This window comes from Phoca vitulina, unplaced genomic scaffold (genome assembly GCF_004348235.1).
Source record: "Phoca vitulina isolate PV1807 unplaced genomic scaffold, GSC_HSeal_1.0 scaffold32, whole genome shotgun sequence".
In the NCBI taxonomy this organism is placed as follows: domain Eukaryota; kingdom Metazoa; phylum Chordata; class Mammalia; order Carnivora; family Phocidae; genus Phoca; species Phoca vitulina.
Window position 1 is genome coordinate 16,378,031 of NW_022589735.1, and position 26,246 is coordinate 16,404,276.

At 40.7% G+C, this 26,246-nt stretch overlaps 1 protein-coding gene across 2 annotated transcripts; it reads left to right on the forward strand.

The window, feature by feature from the left end:
* Positions 1-10,840: 10,840 nt before the first annotated feature.
* LOX (lysyl oxidase) lies at positions 10,841-25,782 on the forward strand. 2 transcript variants are annotated; one of them, XM_032425440.1, is made up of 8 exons: positions 10,841-10,853; positions 11,079-11,976; positions 12,320-12,428; positions 13,817-13,954; positions 15,360-15,516; positions 19,173-19,268; positions 19,629-19,744; positions 23,664-25,782. In XM_032425440.1, the coding sequence occupies exons 2-8, from the start codon at positions 11,352-11,354 to the stop codon at positions 23,668-23,670; spliced, it is 1,248 nt and encodes a 415-aa protein (XP_032281331.1). In that variant the 5' UTR covers positions 10,841-10,853; positions 11,079-11,351; the 3' UTR covers positions 23,671-25,782. The 2 variants fall into 2 exon arrangements, with proteins under 2 accessions (XP_032281331.1, XP_032281332.1); XM_032425441.1 differs by lacking the exons at positions 10,841-10,853; positions 23,664-25,782 and having other exon boundaries at positions 11,000-11,976; positions 19,629-19,748.
* The last annotated feature ends 464 nt before the right edge of the window (positions 25,783-26,246 follow it).

Consider the following 26,246-nt stretch of genomic DNA (forward strand, 5'->3'; position numbering starts at 1 on the left):
CCTCTGTGGTCGGTTTAAAAGATCGCTAAATGATCATTTAGCACTTCACATATGAAAATATCATCATTTGGAATGCAGCTGGAGTTGCTCTTAGCAGGGCTCTGTTATTTCCTAGGACAAGTCATAGTATTTTTAGGAACCCTATCTCAGCGCTCATGCATGCATTTTGCCACATAAACTTTGCAATTTAATGTTAAATCATTGTAAATTTCCTTCTCCTCATCTCACTCACAATCCACCACACAATTATTGTTGAGCTGCCCAAAGGCCGTTCTCAACAAAGGGCAGTGCGTAAAATATCCAGAGTTCTAAGAAGATGTGACTAACAGCTCAGTTAAACGAATTATTCATTTTATAAATGAAAATTTCCATAGGATAACTCTGAAATTCTTTAGTCTAACAGAAAACTGCTTTGTTTACAATTAAGTTACCCTTACCCTTTTTAAATTAAGAAACATGTAGATACTGGTAGATGTCAGTGTGAGAGCCTGACTAAATCCAGTTTGGTGTGGTCAAGTATTGGGCAAGATTTCCCATTCACCTCCGCCAAGACCCTGTCACTTTAGTGAGATTAAGGTTCCAATTGCTTCAGCCCAAGACCTCTGGAGCAGACGCTCTGCTCTTCTGGTTAAATTATGCCCATTTCTCTCCCAAGTGAGTAAACATGTAAGTTCCCATTCTGAGACAACTGAAGTGACTTTTCATTTGGCACACTGATTCTGGGAGTGTAATACATGTTTGTTGAAACCATACCAGGCTGGGACAAAGTATTTTTATGATTACTACTTATTAACATGTATTGAGAACAGATACTGTACTTGGTCCACACACAATACATAAAGAAAGTCATCATTCCTAGAGATGGAAATAAACAGCTTGGATGAATATACTGATGAAATTTATACCCTTATGGAAATGATAGTTCAGTTGGAAAGACAAACACTGAACACATAATTATGGGCAAAGCCAGCTTTACAAAGAAGTGTGGTATACTATGTATGTGCAAAAGACAAGGAGCTGACCTTATCTTGGGGTTAAGGGAAAGTCTCCAGAACGAAATGACCTTCAACTGAGATTTGAAGAAATAGATCAAGTTGGCTAGCAAAAGAGAAGAGGAAAGAGTGGTTCACGTAAAAAAGACCTTGATGGGAGAGGGCATGACAGTTTGGTCTGGAAATTGCAACAAACAGCAGGAGTGTAAAGGAGGTAGGGCTGTGAGGAGAAGGGGGTGGGGGTGCCATTGAACCTGCAGAGGTAGGCAGGAACAGCATCCATTAGGCCATAGCATGGGTTTTCTTCTTTATCTTAAGGGCAGTGAGAATCTCCTAAATCATTGTAATAATAGGATGGCATGGTCAGAAGTACGTAATGAAATTATCCTGGCTGCTGTATGGAATATGTGAATGGTGTGCATGGGTAAATGTGGGGAAAATGGTTAGGAAGTTATTGCCTGAGAGAGAGATAACTGGTGACAAGGAGAGTGTGTGAAATGAAGACGGGGAGAGGTAGAAATGCCTAAAAACTTAAAGCAGGTCCAATGGACCATTTGGTGGGTTGGATACTGAGTTAAAAGACTGAGCGACCTGAGGGATGACTTCCCTGTTTCTGGACTAGCCAGCTGGGGATATGGTTACTAAGATGAATGATAATAAAGGAAAAATTATGGTGCAGAAAAATAATGCTTTGGACATATTATATGTTAAAAGTTTGGGAATAGATATATATGTATTAACATATTAACCATACATTTAAAAATTATTTCCTTCTTATCCAGGATTAAACACAACTTTCATACATACAAATATTGCTCCTGCCTCCTCTTATGCAACCCTTTTGTCGATTCTATGATGGGTTAAAATTATTTAAAAAGTAAATAATATACCTTACAATATTTTTTATCTTTTAGCCTTTTATGAATTACTATAATTAGTTGAAAAGTATTAATACCTGAGATTAAATAGCAAGTGAATATTTTTGAAAATATCTGGTTATTTTCAATATTGTGATTATGTGAAATGAATTATTCATGTTCTTTTCAATAGGTTTTTTTATGGTCGAAATTAGTTTCCCTAATAAAATGATTCATTCACAGATAGAATAAAGGATGTATCCTATATATTTCTGAGACAAAGATATAACTGAATGTATCTGTATGAGTGATCTCATGTGAAAATAGCAGAAGAACCACTCACCTAATCCAAAGAATTGTGAAATAACCTAGGTTCTTTTAAGCACAATGTTTTGGGATGGTTTGTTATATGGCAATAGTTAACTGATATGGTATTGTTTTTTTCATTACCTATTTTCTAAAATTGTTTACATAAAATTATTCTGGGTATTTCTTGACCTTTTCTTTCTTTTATTTACATCCACCACACCTCTTTTGCTCTCTCTTGGTATTCTCCTCCTTAATGAAGAAAAGTTTTTAAGAGGATATAAAGTCAATATATAAAATCAGTTGTATTTCTATAAACTAGCAACAAACAACAAGAAAATTAAGTTTAAATATTTTCATTTATAATAAGCTCAAAACACATAAAATACTTACGAATAAATTAAAACAAAAGATGCCTAGCTTCTATACTGAACATTACAAAACATTGCTGAAAGACATCAAAGAAACTCTGAATAAGGGAAGTGATATACCATGTTCATGGATTGGTAAATTCGTATTATTAAAATGTAAGTGGTCCCCAAATTGATCTATAGATTCAATGTAACCTCAGTCAAAATTCCAGTTGTATTTTAGGTAGAAATTAACAGGCTATTTCTGAAGTGCATGTGGAAATTCAAAAAACCTAAAATGAACCAAATATTTTTAGTAAAAAAATAGAATATTGAAGGACTTTCACTATCTAGTTTCAAGGCTTACTATCTATAATAACCAAGACAGTGTGGTACTGGCATAAGAATAAGTAAACACATCAGTGAAAAATAATAGGAAATTCAGAAAGAGGCCTCTACATATAAGGTAAACTGATTTTTGACATAGCTGCCAAGGGGCATCTTAGAGAAAGAAGAGTCTTTTCAACAAATAGTGCTGTCTCAATTGGATATCCACGTGGAAACAAATAAACCTCAACCCCTATCTCACACTATACCCCAAAATATTTTTAAATGGATCACAGACCTATAGATAAAGTTAAGTTACAAAGCTTTCAGAAGAAAACATTGAAGAAAATCTTGTGAACTTGGGCTAGAAAAAGATTTCTTTGACAGGACACAAAAAGCACTAACCATAAAAGAAAACAAACTGGTAAACTGGATTTTATCAAAATTACAAACTCTTGTTCTTCAAAAGACATCATTAAGAAAATGAAAAGATAAGCCTACAGACAGAGAAAATATTTGTAATACATATGTCTCACATAAATAAGTCTGTGTCCAGAATGTATAAAAACCTCTTACTCCTCAATAAGAATATTAAAAAACATTAAAAATTGGGCAAAGATTAGAATATATATTTCACAGATGTGTAGCATATGAAAAATAGCACATGAAAGATATGCTCAAAATCATTAGTCACTAAAGAAATGCAAATTAAAATGACAATGAGATACCACTTCACAGCCAATGGCTAAAATGGAAAAAGACTGAAATATCCAGGGGTTGGCAAGGATGTGGAACAACAGGAACTCTGTATGTGGCTAGTGTGAAGGTAAATAATACAACTACTAATAAAAAGATTTTACAGTTTCTTGTAAAATTAAACATATATCTACATATACTACATATATATATAAACACATACTCTAAAGATGCAACAATTCTGCCCCTAAGTATTTACCAAAAAGAAATGAAGAATACATCCATAGAATAATTTGTAGATGAATGCTCATAGCAGCTTTATTCATTAAATAGCCCCATCTGGAAAACATGTAATTTCATAGCATGAAATACTACTCACTAAGAAAAACAAATGAACCTCTGATTGAGCAACAACACGTATGAGTTTAACAGACATGCTGAGCAAAAATACGGACACAAAAGGGTACCTTCTGCATAATTCCCACTTACACGAACTTCTAAAGGAGATAAAACTAGTCTAAGTGGAAAAAAAAAAATCAGAGCTGTGGTTTCCTGGGCAGGGGTGGAGGGGCTTATGGGAAATTTATGAAATAATATGGAAATAATCTGTGTCTTCATTGTAGTGCTGGTTTCAAAGGCATATACACATTTGCAAAAATTCTTCAAACTGTACACTTGAAAACTATACATCTTATTTTATGTAAATTATATCTCAATAAAGTTTATTTTTCATGGAATATTCCTGCCCCAAAGTAACAAAATAGGCACATTAAAAAGTAAAAAGAATGTCTGTTTCAATGTTTAGAGAAAGTCTTTTTGCATGATTGTCTGTATACAAAATAGTCTTTGTTGACTTCGAAATTTGAAATTCGAATGTCCAAGTACCAAGTAGTAACAATAGTCTTCATCTACATAGTGCCTAATATAAGCTAGATTCTCTGCCATACACTTAACAACAATCCTGCAAGGTAGGTCTTACTATCTTTATTTTTGGTTGAGAAACTTGAGTCTCAGAAGAGTTAAGGAACTCTTCCAAGAACTCCCTGTTAGTAAATAGTAGAGGTAAGAGTTTCTCCAAGGACTGTCTGTCTCTATCACCCTACTACATCTCATCTTCCAGTTGACTTGTATATCACACCTATTCCAAAGCCATTTACCTAGAGGCACTAGGTAAGTAATGATTGCTAGTCTACTCATTAATTTGCCTTGGCCATAATCTCCTTGTCATGTAGCCTTGAATGAATCGTTCAGCCAAATTTCTCCAATCATTAAAACAATGAAAATTAAAAAAACAAAACAAAACCCTAATAGCTCCCCTCTACTTCACATGGCAGGAGTTTAATATGGTGTGTGTTTAATAGGATAGATCTGGGTTCAAGATCTAGCTGCCAATTTTTAACTGAGCATGTCACTTTATCTCTCTAAGGTTCATTCCTTTATCCATAAAGTATTAATAACCACTTTCACGGGGTGTTGTGAGGATAAGATGAGGTAATGCGCTTAAGCATTCAGCATTGTGCCAAGAACACAGTAAATGACAAGAAATAGAAATGTGTATTATTAATGAGGGGACAGGTATTGTCCTGTTAGAGAGGGTGCTTATTTTTCTTATTGTTGCATATTTCCTTATTATTTCCTTCCTCTACTACAGACCAATTTAGCAAGCTTGGAAAGGCCCTCAGTAGTCAACTTGATTATTTTGGCATTGGCGATTCCTTAGCTGCAGATCATTTTGAGGTTATATACATTCATTTAAGATTTTTCACTTGGTATTTAATATTTCCATTGAATATTTTCCAATATACCATTAAAACCTTGTATTAATTATTTCCCAAATCTTACATAGACGATGGACAATATATAAAAGATATGTCATTGGCAGAAAAACCTGTCTTGTTCCCATATGCAGCCCAGAGGAATGGTCAAACTGTCTAGTGCCGTTAGGAGACCTATACGAGACACTGTTCCCAGAGACTTTATGAGCTTCAGTTTTTCTCTTTTTATCAGCTACCTTCTGGAAGAAATGACTATGATCCACGTAATAGCTGAAAGGTAAGAAAACAAAACAGGTAGAAGGCAAAGAAATCCATCTTTACGACAATGTCCTAACTGGGCCTGCTTTAAGAGACTCTTACTGCTTTAAGAACCATTACACATAAATCTTTGATTCTGTGCTTAAGGTGCCATATAATCAAGAGGAAGCAAGATGGTCTCAATGAGTAGTATTCCAATAATAACAAAAAGAGAAAGAACTATGATTCTCAAAACTGACCTCAAGTACAGTTAGGAAACAGGTTTTTCTCTTCATAGCCCCACCAACATCTTCCTTCTATTCTGCCTCTATTCCAAACACCCATAACACTCAAATGTTCTGAGATCTATTCTTTTATAGTGGAGGGGAGGAAAAAAAAAAACACAACTCCATATAATTTGCATTAGGTTGTTAGTACTTTGTCATCTTGTTCCTCCTGGGCCCCAAAAGAAAGCAGGACACCTAGGGTTAAGTTAAAAAGAGAGATGACAGGTTGGCTTCAATCATTGCAAGTGATGGGCAGATGAAGGAGATGCCCTAGTTAAGCGTAAATGTCCTCCTAACCTCTATCCCACCATCTCAGAGGATCACACCCAGGTTATATGAAACTAAATGACTTCCAGCGTTCTCTGGCAGTGAAGCTGAATCCAGGAAGAGTGGAGGGGCAGGTGGGCCAGGACTGGACCAGGGAGTACATTACACTCTCCATTAGAAACAGGAATGACCCTAATACACTGCATGGCATGAAGAACAGTTGCTTCTTTGTCATTGGACTGTCCATCAAGCCCAATCCAATCACTTGGACTTCACTTGTAGGCAGTTTTGCCAACTGGCTGACCCCTTATTTTTGTGGTCACTATCACCAAATTACTTTGAACTCTGATTCAGTGAATTTCAAAGAGCCATTCTCCTATCGTAAGTTCATCTCTTCTCATTTTTCCATTTCATTATAATGACTACCATTATTTACTTAATCACATATGAATATGCAGAAAAACACTAGAATGAAATACTTTTCAATTCCCTACGGTTAAGTTCCACATTTCCATTCCCTAGGTGGCCCAAGGGGATGGGTAACCAAAGAAGATATATTTAAAATTCATCATTTCTGGAATTCTTCTACTCAGTCTGTTTACAGAATTTTTTTTTCAGGCCATTCTTGACACACAGACAAGTGTGTACCAACTGTCTACTTTTTATATTTGGATGAGTACCTGGAAGTGGTATGTGGCAGGAGACAAGAATGAAAAGGAAACACAAGAGCACTGTAAATTGAAGACTAACTCACTCTTCTCCTCCATTTTACTCTAAGTAAAATGAGTTCTAGTTCTTTGTTTCACTCTGCTACCCTTTCTGAATTAATTTTTAAAAATGTGCTCCTTATTCGTGTCTCAAGTCATCCCCCTTGTGTTGATGTCATACCTTCCTCTTTTCTCAATCATTTCCCCCCTATACACCTCCAACTTCCCACGTCCTTTATTTTATTTTCTGTGATGTTTTCCCAACTACATGGCACCAAAGCACATAAGAGCATTCATTTTTACTAAAGAACAAGGCTGATAAAAGCTTTCTGATCCCCAAACAAAAGAACTTATATTCAACCTGGAGTTCTTTAGTATTCTGGCCCTGGTCATTCAAGGGGCACTGTTCTATGGTTTAGGCTTTCTGCATAATCCTACTTTCCACTTCTATGAATTATCCCACAACTATAAATACAGTGAACAAATATTATGAACACAGCTTTATGACAAATTCCACTTCTTGGTCAATGGGCCAAACATTGTTTCAGTTTAAATTCTTGATATTGAATGGGTTGCCTGGTTGGCTCACCTGGTAGAGCATGCAAGTCGGGGTTGCGAGTTTGAACCCTATGCTGGGTATAGAGATTACTCAAAAATAAAATTTAAGGGGCGCCTGGGTGGCTCAGTCAGTTAAGCATCTGCCTTCGGCTCAGGTCGTGATCCCAGGGTGCTGGGATGGAGCCCCGGCATTGGGCTCCCTGCTCAGCGGGGAGTCTGCTTCTCCCTCTCCCTCCGCCCATCACCCTTTCCCTCTCCAGCTCTTGCTCTTTCTCTCTCAGAGAAATAAATAAAATCTTTAAAAAAAAAATAAATACAATTTTAAAAAATTCTTGATAACGACAGCCCAGAACCTAAAAAATAGAATTAGTTTCATTTCAATACTCCTCTTCATATGGTCTATACTGCAGAACGGTCCACGAAAAGAAAGTCTCAAGGTCAGAGTGGAATCAGTCATGGCTCTTACCAAAGCTAAAAAGCTGAAGGTGTTCTGATACAGCTGTCATTGTTGTTTTTGTTGCCTCAGTATTGATTAGAAGGCAGTGTAGTTTTGTCATTGCACAGAGAGTACCGTTTGTGGTTACAGTATCCCCTTGCACATACTTTCAACTGCCCCCCATGTGGTAGCCATATGTTTGTTTTCAGTTGGCTGAGTCTTCGGCCAGAGAGAGTTTAGAGAAAGCGGAAGAGAGAGAAAACCAGCTAAACATCTTACTAGGATGAGTGACAAAGGGTAATATGTTTTCTTCCCTAAAGTACTGTGTGTGTGTTTAAAAGAAAATAAATATTGCATACCACTACTGTTCTAGTTATTTATACTCTGATAACACATTTTTAAGTCTGTTAGAGCAAATCTGAAACAAATGATAAAGCTCATTCAGCTATAAATTCTGCAAATGAGGGAATCAGTTGACACTCATTGAGTGTTCATGTGTGTAAATCAACACGATGGTGTACTACACTTCACAGCATAAGTGTGATCAAGAGACATGTGTAAAGCAAAAATGTATACTGACTTTCACTGAAGGGAAATACATAAAAAGGGAAAATAGCAGTCTGCAGACTCTAACTCACACATAAAATACACCCAAGGTTTTAAAGTCCAACTAAAGGAGTTATTTAATGAAATATTAATGATCATAATGCAACATTATAGTGAATAAATGGAAAGTCGCTGGAATTACTTAGACATTCACAAAAATCAGTGGCTTTAAGACTAGGAAAAACACTTTGAAAAGAATTTGAGTTAATCCTTGACTCCTACAGATAACAAAGAGCCAGGGAAAGTAAATCAGGTGTTCAAAGATACAGAGCTTTTTTTTTTTTTTTTTTTTTTTTTTAATTTGAGCACCAGGACGGGAAACAAGGGTATTTTAACCAGCATCCAGCATAAACTTTCTACCCTCCCATTAGAGGTTGCTCTGGTCTACCAATCTGACAGTATCATCTCCACAGAAGAGATCTTCCCTCAGCGATGTGTGGTCAAGCGCTAGCAGTTATGGGATTCTCTTTCTGGGGAATAAGCTGTTCATGGGCAGAGGAGAGATGAGAGATAATTACCCTCTCTCCCTTCCTGCTTCCCCTATCATTTGGCCTGTCCATCCAAATTATATACACCTGCTTCTTTTTTCCTCCATCTTCTCTTAGTGGGTTTGGAGACATCGAGTACTTTGATTTTAAGTTCTGCGGCAAGTCTACAAAATGTCTCTGACTTTCAGACAGAGATGGGGCACTGTTCACCTGCCATGAGTGGGATGTACACTTGGATTTTGCCTTCATCATATAAGCAACAGATTCATCAATCTACCGGCAAGCTTCCATCTGGAACTCTTCTGTAACCAAGGATGCTGTGCGGTCATGGGCAGAGCAAATCTAACTTGACTCAAAAAGAGCCAAACCCATCCTGTGTGTTGGATGCAGAATCATGAGGTCTAATTAGCTCAGAGAACCAATCACAATCCCCCTCAGTATCAGTCCAGGTTCTTAAAGTGGCAACCAACAGCAATTGACTCTGACCATGTCAGGCCACAAAGGACTGCAATGGAGAAAAGGAAGGAAAAGCTGAACAATCACGCCTTGGAAGGTACAGGTCTGAAACAGCTCAGGGGGAATCTGTGTAGCAAGAACTCGTAGAAACTTTCTTCAGTAGCGGGGAGTGTGAGCTCCAGCAGTTTTGAGCCTTGTGTCCATCTGCTCATGATTCCAATGGTAGGGAGATGGTTTGATGAGCCAAGCTGGGATCTCACTGCCACTGCTTGAAGAGGCAGAAGTCTCATGAATGCTCAGTCAGTCCTACCATGCAACCGGGTAGGGGATTTTTCCCAAAGGAAAATACAGTTGTTCTTGCTAGAAAAAAGGGAAAATGGATGCTAAGCATTCAGATCAGCAGCTGTCCACATCATCAAAACGGGGTGATTAAATGTGGGGAGACAGAGATCAACACGAAGAGGCGAATAATGAAGTCTATTTAGACAACAGCCCAATGATGAAACCAATAAAAAGGTTATTAAAATCTGGTTCTGAGTCACAGTTTTAAATCAGGCTAGTTAAAGACTTTTTTTCTTTGAAATGTTTCCAACACTGCCCCAACCCTGTGCGGTATGTGAGTAACAGGCCCATTAAGCATCCCCTTCCAGCTGGCATTACCTGCCCCCTACCCATCTGCCCCCCATTCTTGTCTGGCCCCTCCCACTCCCCTGTCCTTAACAGAATCTGAACCCCCAGGCTGTTTCTTCAGAAACCCCTTTGCTTACATTGGAAGATCACCCAAACACCATAGGATGTTTTACTGACTTTTCAAAAATTTAACAAACGATGATTTAAAGTGTTTATTATTATTATTTTTTAATCCGAAGTCAAACCTCCTCATCGGATGTAGGATGAGAAAAGTCATGTAAAATGCTTCTTTGAAGCTGCCTTCTGAGTGCGATCCTAGGCAGACTTGGTATAGCCCCCTTTACTGAAATGTCCTGGTAGATACCGTCCAGATGAAAGAGGTTTTCCGCTCCCAGTCAAAGTGCAAATCAGGCCGGCATTTTGAAAAAGAGACAGGTTTATTCATCCCTTCAGTGTTAGATGGCTTTGTTCCCTGTAAAATTTCACTTTTGGTTATTAAAATACTCACTGTAGGAAACAAATTTGTAACCCATTTCTCATATTACCTACACAAAGAAAAACAAAATTTGATATCCCGGGGTTTATTTGCTGAGGGCGCTTCCCATAAAAGCGAGTGAGTATGCATTGGGAAATTTTGTCTGGTTAACTCCTTATGGATAAACGTTAGTCACAAGCATCCCTCCCCGCCCCCTCCCCGACTCTCGCCCCCAGCACCCTCCCCACCTCCCGACTTCCCGCCTCTCCAGGGCTGGTGACCTAATAGCATTTTTCTTCATGCATATTTTGGCGTCGCCCCATGGCCTGGCTGCCTTCGCCTGTCTGAGTCTTTTGAAATTCCTGCATGTTCGCCCCAGATTAAGCCGAGTGTGTCTCAGGATGTGTGTTCCGTTTTGTTCTTTCCCCTTAACGCTCCCTGTGCAACGTGTCTGGGGGGAGGAGGACAGGACGGGGAGGGAGGGGCAGAGGCGAGGAGCTGTCCGCCTTGCACGTTTCCAATCGCATTACGTGAACAAATAGCGGAGGGGCTGCCGGGCCAGAACTGCTTGTGTAACTTTGCAAACGTGCCAGAAAGTTTAAAATCTCTCCTCCTTCCTTCACTCCAGACGCTGCCCGCTCGCCGGGGCCGCCGCGCCGCTCCCCGTCGCCTTCCAGAAGGACTGGGAAAGAGGAGACAGGCGGGTGCCACGTCCCAGCAGCCGCCTCTACAGGACAAGGGTCTGCAGCCCACCCTTGGCACTGCTTGTAGTGACTGAGTTACCCGCGCTCCGCCCGCCTCCCTGGTTGAAGATTTCTCCCTCCTTCACGTGATTTGGGCCCCGTTTTTCTTTTCTCCGACCTAGTCCTCCCGGAGTGGGGACAATCAGGCAAAGGGAGCGATGCGCTTCGCCTGGACCGCGCTCCTGCTCGGGCCCCTGCAGCTCTGCGCGCTCCTGCGCTGCGCCCCGCCGGCCGCCGGCCAGCAGCAGCCCCCTCGCCAGCAGCCGCCCGCTCCGGCCGCCTGGCGCCAGAGGATCCAATGGGAGAACAACGGGCAGGTGTTCAGCCTGCTGAGCCTGGGCTCGCAGTACCAGCCGCAGCGCCGACGGGACCCGGGCACCACCGCCCCGGGCGCTGCCAACGCCGCAGCCCCGCAGCCGCGCACGCCGATCCTGCTGCTCCGCAACCGCACGGCGGCAGCACGCGAGCGCACTGCAGGCACGTCGGGGGTCGCCGGCCGACCCAGACCCGCCGCCCGCCATTGGTTCCAAGCTGGCTACTCGTCGTCCGGGGCCCGCGACGCTGGGGACTCGCGCGACGGCAACCGGACGGCGTCCGAAGAGCGCCCGACGCTCAGTAACCTGCAGCCGCCCAGCCGCGTAGACGGCATGGTGGGCGACGACCCGTACAACCCCTACAAGTACTCCGACGACAACCCCTATTACAACTACTACGACACGTACGAAAGGCCCCGGCCCGGGAGCAGGTACCGGCCCGGATACGGCACCGGCTATTTCCAGTACGGTAAGCACCCCCCAAGTCGCAGGAAGCAGCCGCGCACCCCTTCCCCAACGCTGTGGCTCCCCAACGTGGCTGCCTGGGCGCGGCAGGCCTTAGTCCCGCTGATCCGATTCCCTCCCCCTGCGCCTGCAAAGGCAGCCCTGGAATCTGGTGCAAACCGCGCGCCTGGCCCCTCCTGCTTTCTTTCCACTTTGCTTTGCAGCCCTGGGCGTCCCCCGTTCTCCTGCTACCCGCAGCCCGGTTGGGTGAAGGGTGAAGAGTAAGGGACACGGAGGGACCCGGAGCCGGGGTAGGGGCCACTGGGTTGTCTCACCGCTACCTACCCCCATCGCCTCCTGACGTTTAGGTCTCCCGGACCTGGTGCCAGACCCGTACTACATCCAAGCGTCCACGTACGTGCAAAAGATGGCCATGTACAACCTGAGATGCGCTGCAGAGGAAAACTGCTTGGCCAGGTACTGGCTGGGATCTCCGCGGCCTCGCTGCCCCATCTCGCTTCAGGCGCTGCTCTTGTGCCTGGTCTGACCGCTCTCGGTCCATGCAGACAAGAGTTGGGAAATGGGGCAAGAGCTGCGAAGTGGAATGTGGTCTCCTGGGCATGCGGACCTGGATGGAGAGTTAACATTTTGAAGATTTCTGTGGGTTCTGTCTTTCAAACTGTGACACAAATCAGGGAGGTGGGGGCGAATCCTTATCCTGGAGAGTTGGGATCTCACATTCTTTTTCCAAGATCCTCAAACTTTGGAGCCAATGGTTTCCCATAACTTTCTATTAAAGAACTGTACAATAACGTGGAAAAAATATCGTAATGGAAGAGCTTGTCAGTGACCCCTTAAAAAAACAGAGGGCTAACTTGCCAGTGGGGCACCCCTCATCAGCAAAGGTTAGGTTTTCATCTTTTGTTTGAGGCCACAATTTAACTTAGTTGTTTTGGTATTACTTCAGCCAGAATAAGAGCATGAGCAAGAGATTTGTTTTTGAATCAGTGCTAAAATAAAATCATAGCAGTTTGGGGAATGGAATTCTCTGACTTTGCTTCTGGGAAACCAGCAGAGGGAGCAAAAGATGTTCTGATAGGTCTCATAAAAATTTTTCAAGTGGAAAGTGAAAATACTCAACAGTATGTGAATATATATATTCACACAAAATACGTTAGAAGGGACAGAGTAATATTTATCTGTTCAGTTGTATAGTTCTCCCTCTCTGACCCTTTAGAACTGTCAGGCTAAAGGAAAAGAAGAAAGCCGAACTTACCATTTTCATTCTTAAGTCTTGCATCACTCCCTCCATTGCATTCCCTAGGATATTATTACAGTCATGCCATTGTTTTCAAGATAGCGAAGTTACAAATTATTTATCTAATCTGGGTGTATGCTTCTAGAATTATTTCCCCACTTTACATCTTAGGAAAGTGTTTAAGAAGAAACTTATTGATGAATTCAAAGTTCTTAATAAGTACATAGGATTTTTTTTTTTTTATTTGGGATACTTTCTACTCATTCACGTGGTTAAACAAGAACTGATTATAAATACAGAATTTACTTATCACATGTACATTTGTAGTGCTAATTTTATTATCCTTTTTCACACTTTACTGCAGATTTCCATAGTTGTCATTTATTCACTTATTCAACAAATATTCACTGAACTTTGGCCACTTGCCAGGCACTGTTCTAGGACCTGGAGATTCAGCAATAAACAAAATAAGCAAAATGCCTCTTGCAACTGATAGTCTAGTTGGAGGTGGGAGGTAGTTGCTATTATAAAATGGAAATGGTTTTGCTTGGAATTTGTCTTCAGTTAATATCCTGTGAAAGTAATGTTTTCTTTTTCAAAATCACAGCACAGCATACAGAGCAGATGTCAGAGATTATGATCATAGGGTGCTGCTAAGATTCCCCCAAAGAGTGAAAAACCAAGGGACATCAGATTTCTTACCAAGCCGACCGAGATACTCCTGGGAATGGCACAGTTGTCACCAGTAAGTGGATGGTCCTCCTGGGTACTTCCGAGTTGCCTCTTCCTTTTTCAGGTAGTTCTTGATGTGCAAATGCAAAGTCTTATTTCTAGAAATTTCTCTGTGTAATGTGACATCATCAAGGGAGTCTTTAAGAAAATACATCAACTACCAGATCCTGTTTTCAAAATGGAAATTCTAAGTCCAGTTCATTAAAATTGTTGATACGTTCCAGCAATTGGCTTCACTAGAATTTTATTCCAATATACTACAGGTAAGATTTCTAAAAAAAGCTTGTCATAGCCAAAATCATCTACAGTTAGTTAGTATTTTTTTTAAAGATTTTATTTACTTATTTGAGAGAGAGAGAGGGAGATTGAGAGAACCAGTGAGAGGAGGGGCAGAGGGAGAAGCAGACTCCCTGCTCAGCAGGGAGTCTGATTTGGGGCTCCATCCCAGGACCCCGGGATCATGACCTGAGCCAAAGGCAGACGCTTAAAACTGACTGAGCCACCCAGGCGCCCTAGTTAGCATTTAATAAAAACTACAAGTTGTTATCAGAAGGATTCATACACCAACCTCAAAGAAAGATAGAGATGATATACTCCATGAGCTGAGAAGGACCTACCTCTATCGTTTAAAATGCCTGTGTTAAACCCAGGGTAATTGTCCGTTCTGTCCTAAATTTAAAGATCTCTATATAAGGTGATTCTATAATTTGCCTTGGTAACTTGCCCGGGAATCCTGGTAATGCCAGGAAATCCTGATGGATGCCCTGAAACCTTCTGCAATTTGAGCAATTTTTTCTTGTTCTTTCCTTATGTGAGAAGATACATGGCTCAGCACCTTTCCTTTAATGAAATGAGAAAAGCAGATAAGAACACCTAATTTTTTGATAAAATAGAATTATTTTATTTCTAAACAAAAGTTTATACTAGTTAAATAATAATGATGGGGGAAACATACCAGTACTTCTCCCCTGCATTTTAGTAATGGTTTTACATTTTTTTAAAATCTCACAGAAACCTCCCAAGAGTCATGTGCTCTTCTTTTATTTGGAATGAAACATCAGTACTGGAAGCCAAAAGAAACAGACTAGAGAGCATATGGCAGGTTTTACTTAAACACAGATCATTTAGTGTCTATTTCTAATTAATATTCAAAGATAAAACAGGGTGGAATAGGAAAACAAAATACTCAAAAGAAGTCCTTTTTTCCTAGAAGCAAGTTTAAAGGCTTACAATTCTGATAGATGGCTCTTCCTGGGGGGGAAAAAAAAAGCTAGCATGAATCTAGCTTTAAGAAGATAAACTGGATCTCAATTGTAATGTGAAAACAAGTGTGGGAGGCAGTGGGGAAGTCATCTGAAGTCCTCATGCCTTTCTCCGCATGTTACTGATCTCTGACTCTGTGTTGTGTGGGACATCAGACATTACCACAGCATGGATGAATTCAGCCACTATGACCTCCTTGATGCTGCTACCCAAAGGAGAGTGGCTGAAGGCCACAAAGCCAGTTTCTGTCTTGAGGACACATCCTGTGACTATGGCTACCACAGGCGATTTGCATGTACTGCGCATACACAGGTGGGTTGGCCCCCTGACCTCAGGAACCCGCAGGCTTCAGAGAGAAAACAGTGTGGTCTTCTCTTTTTCTTTCCTCCTGCCAGTCTTTTTTATATAAACTGTTTGATTTAGGGGGTCATCTAGTCAAGATGGAAAATAATTGGGAAAAGGAAGCTGGTCACTTGATGATTCAAATTATTATAATTAATGTATTTATTTTTAGAGAGGGAGAGAAAGGGCGGGGAAGGGCAGAAGGAGAGGGAGAGAGAGAGAATCTCAAGCAGGCTCCACGCCCACAGTGGAGCCCCGACATGGGGCTTGGTCTCACAACCCTGAGATCATGACCTGAACTGAAATCAAGAGTCGGATGCTTAAGTGACTGAGCCACCCAGGCTCCCCAGATTCAAATTATTTTTAAAGAATTTCATCATCATAGAAGGTGAATGTGCATAGTCGCTATGTTTCACAGTAGAAAGAAGCGGTTTAGTCCCTGAACAAATCTGACTGGTGTCCAGGATCTGCACTCATTCTGTACTCTTTAACTGGCTTGGTAAATAACGGTGAAGACACTTCTGTGTTCTCACCTTCAAAACCATTCCTCCCTCCACCTCTTAAGCTAGAGAGAGAATGGTGATTGGGGTTAGAAAAGAGAGAACCTAAGTTTCTTAAAAAGCACTTTAAAACCAGTCTCTTTCAAGCATGCAAATGGGAGCAGAAGGACACAATTTCTTTCTCCACGCATATGTAGTTAAACCTACAGTATAATTGATGTCAGATGTCCTTTGGATGGATTTTTAAAAATAGTGCTGACCTAAGCAGTGTGTATGTCTTATAAATGGGAAAATGTGTGTCAGTTAAAAGCCATGCCAGTATTTCCACAAGACACCCTCATTTGTAAGAGGACGTTGTAATTTTAGTGCAGCCGAAATCCTGGCAAGGAGCAGTGAACGTACATAACGCAGGGCAGGAAAGGATCAGCAGCTAGCATCTCAGGGAGCAAATTCCGGGGCTGTGGCTAGAAGCTTTTTAGTGACCTAAATGTTACCGCTGTTTCTTTCTCTGAACTTAAAACATCAGAGCAATGGGAGGGGGAAGAGGTTCAATTCCACATGCTCTGGGGGCAGCACTTACCCTTTAACTAAAAGTTGAGGCAACCTACCCACACATTACACATATGTGGGCAGAGAGATCCCCTTTTCGCTCAGCGATCTCCGCAGTGGCCGCCCGCCTATGCAGAGGCCCTGGCGTTTATTCTTTCCATTTAGAAAAAGAGGCACTCTGGACAGCTCTCTGTTGAAATATTTGAATTTAGGGCTCTAGGTATTTATAGCTCTTCTAGTCTTCCAGTTCCTTGGGGTGACCCCACTTCATTTTCTATGGTAGCTTTCTTATTAATCATCTTCCGTTTATGTCCTATTTAAACCACTGTTCACCAGGTCTTGCATTGCAAGTGATTGATGTATTTGTGTTTTTCACTAGACTGGTGTTTCTTGAACATGGACTTCACTTAAAGGGGCAAAACAACTCTTACAAAACCCCAATGTTGACTTAGAATAGTTGTATTACAATGTTTGAATGTATCCAAATATAAAAGTAGATATCACTTCCTTATATCTATACTTCCATATAACTCTTAATTCTTAGATAACAAATTTACATTTTCAACATATATGAAACTAGAAACAGTTACATTAACCTCATTAATTTAATGTAACCACCGCTTCTCTTTTGCTAAAACCAAACAGCTAATTTAGACAGCATTAGTTAAGGCTCTACATTTCTTTTTTTTTTTTTTTAAAGATTTTATTTATTTGAGAGAGAGAGAGAGAGCATGAGTCGGGGGCAGGGAGAGGGAGAAGCAGGTTCCTCACTGAGCAGGGAGCCCGATGTGGGGCTCGATCCCAGGACCCTGAGATCATGACCTGAGCCGAAGGCAGACGCTGAACGACTGAGCCACCCAGGCGCCCCAAGGGTCTCTACATTTCATCTGTTTTTAAAGTTTGAGTTTGAATACGGGACAGGCCTGATTTTTCAATAGCCTTAAAAATTCCCATTGTTTGTGCGCTAGTTCAAATAATTAAAGTTAAAACAACTTAAATCCTGCTAGCAGGAGTACCAATTTCAGTGCTCGTTAAAGCTCTTTTGTTCGCTTGAAGGTAAGATCAGCACTGTGGCATTGTTTAAACAGTCTTAAATACATAGCTCATCCAATGAATGGAGGTGTTACAGCGCCATGGCAGGTGGTGGGACTTGGTGTTCGGCGCAGTAGCAACAACTACGATAGCTAATGCTTACTGAGGATCTAGTATGTGCCAGAATCAGAATTAACGTGCTGGGCCCAGACACTGAAAAATCTCCATATGGTTCTCCCTGCTGAGGCACAGGTACTTTTGAGTTTGGCCTGTCTGTGCTATTGTGTGCTGAATGAGAGCACAGGTGCTGTGCCCTTCTTCCCCAATCCAGCAAGAGCCACACCAGTATTGCTAGAATATGCTTAGAGGATCTTGCCATCTCTTTGGTGACCAAAGTGATCTGAAGCACCGAAGAAATTTTGGGGGCTGAAATGAAATGGAAGTAATGAGTTAAAATGATTCTAGCATATGCTTTTAAATTTACTTTAGGTTCGTATTAGAATGAAAATACAATTCAAACTTCTCAAGAAGAACTAATGGAATCAAGAATATACCTACGGACTCCAATTTGAGCAAATTTCCCCAGACTGTAACTCTCTGGAGAGCAAGGACCCTATCTTACTGGAATTTTTCTCCTCCCTGCCTGTAGAAGGCACTCATTTCCCTATTGAAGGGAGTATCTTAGCAAGTGGAGTGATGTGGTGGTATTGATTTACTGAGACATGCATTCATCCCTTTAATTCAATAACATATTTCAGTGGCAATGAGAGAGAGAGAATAGTGTGGTGGGGACCCAGGGACCCTGGGCCCTCAACATCTAAACTGAAAGCCAGCTCAGCCACTTACTATCTATATATCCTCGAGTGACTTGATTGACCTTAAAATGACTCATTTTCCTCACCTGCAAAATGGGGATAAGAATAGCACCTATCTCATGTACTTGTGAAAATTGAATTTATAGGTGTAACATGTTTAAAACGGTTCCTGGCACATACTACATACTTTATAAATGTTAGCTACTCAAAAATGCAACAAAGACTCCAGCCTCAGGGAGTTTATAATCTCTAGTTGGATATATTCTTATAGGGTACCATTATAATACAGAGCATTAGAGGACAAACACTATAAAATCGGGGCATTCAGAGTAAAGGAAGGTAATTTCCAAGAGAAAGTGGGAAGGGTTGTTCTGAGGACATGTGAGTTAGGTGGATTATCACATGGCCTTTATTCCCGAACTGGTGATATTCTAGAATTTTGATGGAGGCCTATTCTGTCACTTAAGATTGTATTTATCACTGGTGATTGATGACACTTTTAAGAAGCTAGATGTACTACTACTTATATTAGTCCTGTATTTTTTTTAGCTGGAGGTGCTATAAGGCTGAGTAATATATACTTCTCAAAGGAGATGCAATATAAGTATAGTTTTATGTCAAACTCTTGTAAGTACTAACTTAAAATTTAATTTGCAAATAATAAGCACATTCTTTAGCATACTCTAACCATATACCATCTTTTTACATTTTTAAATTTTATTTGTTTTAGGGGTTGAGTCCTGGCTGTTATGATACCTATAATGCAGACATAGACTGCCAGTGGATTGATATTACGGATGTAAAACCTGGAAACTACATTCTAAAGGTAGAGACCTTTGAAAATAGAAACCTTTAATTTATTTCGACTGCAACTCAGTGGGCTTCCCCTTGTGAATTCATTGTGAGATAACCACAATCCTGCAAGCAATTCAATGTCTCCTAGAAATATTTCTAAACCAACCTACCTATATGAAAAAAAAAATATTTTAAGGAACTTCAGGGGAAAATATAGAGCCTCCTTCTATAACTTCTCCAGAATTTCCCCACTTGCTTTACTTTTTAAATCCCCTCCCTGCTTGATTTAGTTGAAGCATTTCCTTGTTCTAGCTGTGTGGAAATAGGAAGAAATTAACCAGCAAACACTGCTGATGAAATCTGAAACATGGATGATGTTTATGTTGCCTAGGTCAGTGTGAACCCCAGCTACCTGGTGCCTGAATCGGACTATTCCAACAACGTTGTGCGCTGTGAAATCCGCTACACGGGACACCATGCCTATGCCTCGGGCTGCACGATTTCACCGTGAGTCCTCTTTGCCTAGCTTAGTAATTCTCCTCTCGAAGCGTTTTAGTTCACTGACAGGCATTATACATGTGTTTGTTTCTTTTCTTTTCTAAGATTTTTATTTTTATTTGTTTGAGAGAGAGAAAGAGAGAGAGAGAGCTCGAGCACGAGTGGGGGGAGGGGCAAAGGGAGAGGGAGAAGCAGACTCCCGTCTGAGCAGGGACTCTGAGTCAGGGAATCTGATTCGATCCCAGGACTCTGAGTTCATGACCTGATGTGGCAGATGCTTAACAGACTGAGCCACCCAAGCGCCCCTACCTGTGTCTGTTTCTACTACTACTACAGCTTCCTTGTAAAATGGTCTGTCCGTGCTATCACAAAATTAGAGCCGATCTTTCTTTGGTGATGCTAGAGAAGGGGGTGGGGAGATGTACTCCGGTTTTTATCATCCTAAAGCTTAGCTTCCGAGACAAGACATGCACACAGAACACACTGTTTACTGCGAAAAGCCCGTGTAGTGGCTGAGTATGTAAAACATGCCATATGCTGTGTGGGTGACCTTGTGGGATCCCAAACAGTTGGATTTCCTGTCTCTTCACCAGCGTCCATGAAGCAGCTCTGAAGAAATTCCAAGAGTTCTTTAAAGTGCATTTTGAAAATCACTGCTTTAAAGCACTCCACTGAAGGGGTCAGACCGACTGTTCTGTAGAAACCAAGATTTTACAAATTTGAGTTCTAAAACCACAAGTACTAGAAAAATACCCTACAAAAAGGAGTGCTGTGTGGAGGTTCCTCCATCATTTGCCTAGCCCCTAAACCCTTCTTTGAATGAAATCTCAGAGGGAATCCCAGCACATGGATATTAATAGGGGTGACGCTGTGATGAAAGTAATGGGAGCAGAGTTAGGTAGTGTGATTGGCTTGTCTCTGTCCTCCTCCGTCCTTGAAGCCCTGTCTGCTCTAGCGTTGCTGGGCTAGCAAGCCTAACCCCCTGCGCCCCCTGTGACTGATCCCAACCAGAACAACAGCATTAGAATGATGCTGAACATGCAGCAACGTGGGAGAGGGCACCAGTGCCTCAGGGGTCATGTGGAGACTTGTCACTAGAGCTTACACTAGTGATTTACACTTAATACACATTTCTCCCGGATTCACAAACCAGGGCAGTGGCTGGCCTCACGTAAATCTGAAGTTTGTGGGATTTCCCAAACTCACCTCAGCCTGGTTGTGCAGGTTCTTCCCCACCCCGGGCTCCTGGCCAGTGGAAGTGTGAGGCTTCTGTAGAGCAGTCCATTTTCCATGGACAGGGCCAGGCACTGTGGCTTGGGCTGCATTGCCCTTGGAGGGAGCCTTTTCCTTCTTCCATGAAGGAGCCGAGCCTGTACTGGACAAGTTTCATCACAGCTCTAGGGATAGATGCAGCCCATGACAGCAAAGGGACAGCACCGGAAAAAGAAAATCCAGTATATCCTCCTGAACGTGCCCAGCAGGCAGAAAACCTGGCTGGGTTTATGGCAAACTATTGTGTGGAGCTGATCAAAGTATAAATGAAAATCCTCAGCACGTCAGTGTAACTGAAGCTAAGATAAACTAAAATAATGTAAAATACATGGATTAATTAATTTCTCTTAATTTTTAGGATTCCTTATTCACTCATTCTCTGTTTATTCATCGGCATTCTCACTTTTGCACTTTGTCTTTACTGAGGCCCTACACTAGGTATTAGAGAGTAAGGCAAAGATAAGTATGATTTCTGACCCTTTATACTCTTCCCTTGTAGTTGTGTTACAACAATTCTCAATTAATTACTTGTGAATCTCCTGTATAATGTTTGTCTCCTATCCGCTCTGACATGGCTGGGACCTAGACCCCTGTCCACCCGTTTCCCGGGTACAGGCCTGCCACCGTGTAGACTCTAATTCGACACTCGCACAGTAGAGAAATGACCCTCTCTTTCAGGGAATTTAGGCTGTGGAATTGAGAGGCCGAGAGAAATACACATATAACTGGAGTAGAGAGGCACTATAAAACTCTATGAGGGGTAAGATGAAATGCAGGGGAAACAGAAGGACCTCTGCTATCGGCTGGGTGACCCCCAGATACAACGGCTGACCTTGCACTAAGAACAGGGCTGGAGATGTAACTCCTATAGCAGAGGATGTTCACGAGTAGAATCTACTGAATTGGATATTGCCAAGTATTTAGTACAAATAAAAATCATTATATTGCTCCAGCACAGAGTTGTTCTTTCTTTTTTTAAAACCAGGTGTCACTGACTGTAACTGAATTGCAAGAGTGGTTGAGGTAAAATTTTAATAAGCAATATGGATCAGATGGAAATATGGGAAGGTGAAAGGACCCACAGTGATTTGTAATCAAATAACAAGATCCACTCTATGAGTGGAAACTAATGAAAGATGTGCAGAGACCTTGAGAAAGGAACCCTCACCTTCAGGAGAATGGTGCCTGCCTCCTTTATTCTGACTTTCGCTTCTGGTCTCCCTTGCTGGGAATCGGCGTTCAGAGGAAGGAGAGATTTCCTCTGGCTGAGATTCAGGAGTGGCTTTAGGACAGCATGTGAACTGGGCCTTGAAGGCTGAGGAGGACTGGCCTGGGGGGCAGTTAAGGAAGGGCATGCCAGGAGGAGTCAGCATCATTGGCCACCCCACAGCAGGGAGAAACTGCAGGGCATATTTGGAAAACCAAGTCTTCTAGTGTGGCTAAGGAGTTAAGATTTGGGCGAAAAGGATGGAAGAGTAAGTTGGGACCAGATCAAAGGGAGCACTGAAGAGCAAGCTAGAAAGTTTGAACTTCATTCTGAAGGCCATGGGGAGTCTTTGAAGTTCCTTGAGCAAGGAGTGTAACTTGCCTAAAGCTGCGTGGTCAGTCTGGTGGTTCTGAGAGCAGCACGGCATGTGATTCCTTGGTAATGTTATTGTACCTTTTTAACTCTTCAAGACGTATCATCCCTCAGTTCGCTCAGGGTTTTCATGCTAATCACATACTGGAGAACTTTCCACTGGTGCGTAAAAACTACCCAGGAGGACAGGGTATGCCTTTGATATATCCACTCTCCTTCTTCTTTTTTTTTTTTCTTTTTTTTAAGATTTATTTATTTTTTAGAGACAGAGAGAGAATGAGAGCGAGCACATGGCGCACACACATGTACGCTGGGGCAGTAGCAGAGGGATTGAGAGAACCTCAAGCAGCCTCCACACTAAGCATGCAATGCAGGGCTCGACCTCAGGATCCTGAGATCATGACCTGAGCTGAAACCAAGAGCTGGACGCTTAACCACCCAGGAGTTCCATCTTTCTCCTCTTTGTCAACAAAACAAATGGACTGAGGGACTGTGGCCCAGTTTAGTTTTATGATACTACGATTAATTTCTCCTCTCACAAAACTTAATATCTGGAAATCACTGGTTTATGATTTGGACTGCTTAGTTTCTTTACATGGGGATCTATGATCACAGTATAAATGACATATTGGATTGGTTGGCTTTGACTCAGTCTCTGCCTTTGAAGGCATCCGTTTACATCCAAAACCACGCTGGGAAAGGAGTAACCCAAGATGGTGCAGTGGCCATGAACCTGCTTCTAGGTGGACATGCCCCACTCCATGGAGTGAACTCATCTGGACAGGGCTGCTGGTCCTCTGAGTCCTGCTTTACTCTTGATTAATTCAGAGGCTGTTTCTTTTAACTCTGAACATTAAGTCTGTAGATATCAGGCATACACTTTCGGCAGCTAACATAGTCGCTTCCTTCAAACATTATTAAAATAATGTATTGGGTAATTTCACGAGGTGACTACTGCATAGGTGGAGGGAAATTACTACAAATGTTTTTTAAAGGGTCAATGTTAAACTTGTCTACTGTACTCACTCAGAATATTATCAAGTTAATAATTTGTCTTATTTTGTTTTCTTAATCTAGGTATTAGAAAGCAAGCCAAAACTCCTAATGGATAAATCAGTGCCTGGTGTTCTGAAGTGGGAAAAAATAGATTAACTTCAGTAGGATTTATAGATTTTGAAAGAGAGAACAGAAAGCAACAAAGGAATTTTTGTTTGGACTGTTTTATAACAAAGCACATAACTGGATTTTGAACATTTAAATTGGCATTACTTGGGAAATTTTTAATATTAGTCATATTACTTTGTGAATGAACACAGTGTTTCCATTCTGTAGATGTACACTTTGGCTCTTTGAAGGAAATCCAAATTTGTTATGCTCCTTTGGAAATTATAGTGTAAAAGGGAAAATAACATTTTAGTGAATGAACCAAAATTACTATTAACTGAGAATTTTCTTGATTTCAGTGAACCATAACAATAACTGGCTTGTATTTGTCTTAGCATAGATTAATTTAGAAAGGAGGCTCCTACTGTTCAAATAGATACAGACACATTTGGTGCTGACGAAGGAACAAACATTACCATTGGTGTCAAGAAATATTACTATATAGCAGAGAAATGGCAATATATGTACTCAGATAGTTACATCCCTATATAAAATTTTATGTTTACATTTTAAAATTAGTAAACTCCTGTCTTTCTGTTAAGTGTACAATTTCATTCTGACTTAAGTCAGCTTTTGTTTCAGAACAAATTAAGTAACTGAGCTTCCTAACTCCTGTCTGACATTCGTTGATGCTGCCTCAATTCTTTAATTTTCCTATGGGCAGACCTTTTGAGTGGCATTCTTAAAATCACCATTCTGGGGACTGGTGTATGGAGGACAGCTTTGTCTATGGGAAGTCATTCTGATATAGATGTGATACATTCAGAGAAACTATGTATGCATTTAAGTATGTAGAACAGTTAACTGAAAAATTTTCCTGGTTGACATAAAAATCATACAAACAAGTTCCCAAAACCACAACTGTCTCTCAAATATTTTAAAACATTAATGAAAAACATCTTAGGATTTTCAGCTTTTCTACATTTTTTTTTAATGTTCAGCTTTAAAATGAAGAATGCTAAAAAAAAATTTAAATTATCCAGAGTACATAACATAGTATCTAGATATAGGAACATTATCAGGTCATCCAGGACTCAGTAATACATGTTTTTTGTTTTTTGTTTTTCTTTCTGTGTGTCTGAAGTATAAACCAAATTAGCAAAGCACATAACATTACATAGTTGAGGGGTTGGTGAATAAGGGGAAAAAAAATAACTTTCTGTAAAACAAACGACTGTGTTGCATAATGAGACAGCTGTGATTTTATTTTAAAACTGTGAAACCATGTGCCACAACAAAATTTGGAAGATTGCTTTTTTTCCTAGTTCCAAAAGGTACAGAGAGAAATCAAATGACACTTTTAAGTTAGCAGGGCTTAGGCAGAAGTCTTCCTACACTAGCCAGTATTAAAATCTCCAGCGAGGGATTTCTAGTTTGGTAGAATTTAAAAGTGAGTTGGCATCCCTGTATCGTATGTCATAGAGTTGTGAAGTCAACACCAACTCCTAAGAGTTGTCCCGCACTCACTAATGCCCAGCGCAGCAAGATGGGCTAGAGATGGACAGTCATCCTGGGGTGGATGCCATCCTCATCTGCCAGGGCACATACTTACCAACAGAGAATGCAGCTTGAGAGAGCCCAGAACTTTCACTGAGCTAGTACCTGAGCTATGGAGTAGCTTCTTTGATGTACCTCTTTGCCTTAAGTTGCTTTTTTAGTTTTAAGACTGTAGGATCATCCTTTCAAGTCATAGTCTTTTCTAATAGAGGTATTTTAATATACTTGCTTTTTTAAAAAACAAAACAAAACAAAACAAAACTACTGTCAGTATTAATACTGAGCCAGACTGGCATCTACACATTAAGGCCTATCATTTCATTGAGATTCTTACCCCTGTAAACACTATATTATGGTCTTTGGACACATATGAGAAGACATTTGCTTTCATTCACTGAGCCTTCCATCTGTCTGTCCACCCATCATCATTTGAGGGCCTAATACATGTCAGGCACTTACATGCTAGGCCTTGGGATATTAAAAAAAAAAACCTGTCCCCTAACCTCAGTAAGTATTAAAAATATCATTATTACCCTTTAGGTTCACCTTATTTCATTTTTAACAACTATAAGTACATGTCTAAAATTTTCTATTTTTAGCACTATTGTTTTTCATGACCATATTTTATTTTAAAAAATAAGTTAAAATAAATAGTTATATGCATGTATGTGTTACTAATAATTAAAACTATGTTTTCAATCCTTGAAATGTTCTGCCTCTTAAATATAACACCTACTATTTGGTTGATTTTGAAAAAAAAAGTTTCAATTAGGAAGCTAAAGATTCTTGCTTATCCCTTATGTAAATATTCTTTCCTCCTACGCCTAAACACTCCCAAAGAACTCCCAAGTATTGATTTAACACTTAATATTTTTGAACCTCAAGGCATCTCTCCTCTGAATAACCACAAAAACTCACATACAATGATTAGCTGATAAAAGTCATCCATTAATAAAATTTAAATAAAAAACCTAATCCAGTCTTATCAAATTCCACATA

What these genes read in the sequence shown, in the direction of transcription:
- LOX (XM_032425440.1), top strand. Translation starts at nt 11,352, where the DNA reads ATGCGCTTCGCCTGGACCGCGCTCCTGCTCGGGCCCCTGCAGCTCTGC. An exon ending in GAGGAAAACTGCTTGGCCAG is followed by an intron (nt 12,429 to 13,816) that starts GTACTGGCTGGG and finishes TCAAAATCACAG; the next exon opens with CACAGCATACAGAGCAGATG. An exon ending in GAATGGCACAGTTGTCACCA is followed by an intron (nt 13,955 to 15,359) that starts GTAAGTGGATGG and finishes GTGGGACATCAG; the next exon opens with ACATTACCACAGCATGGATG.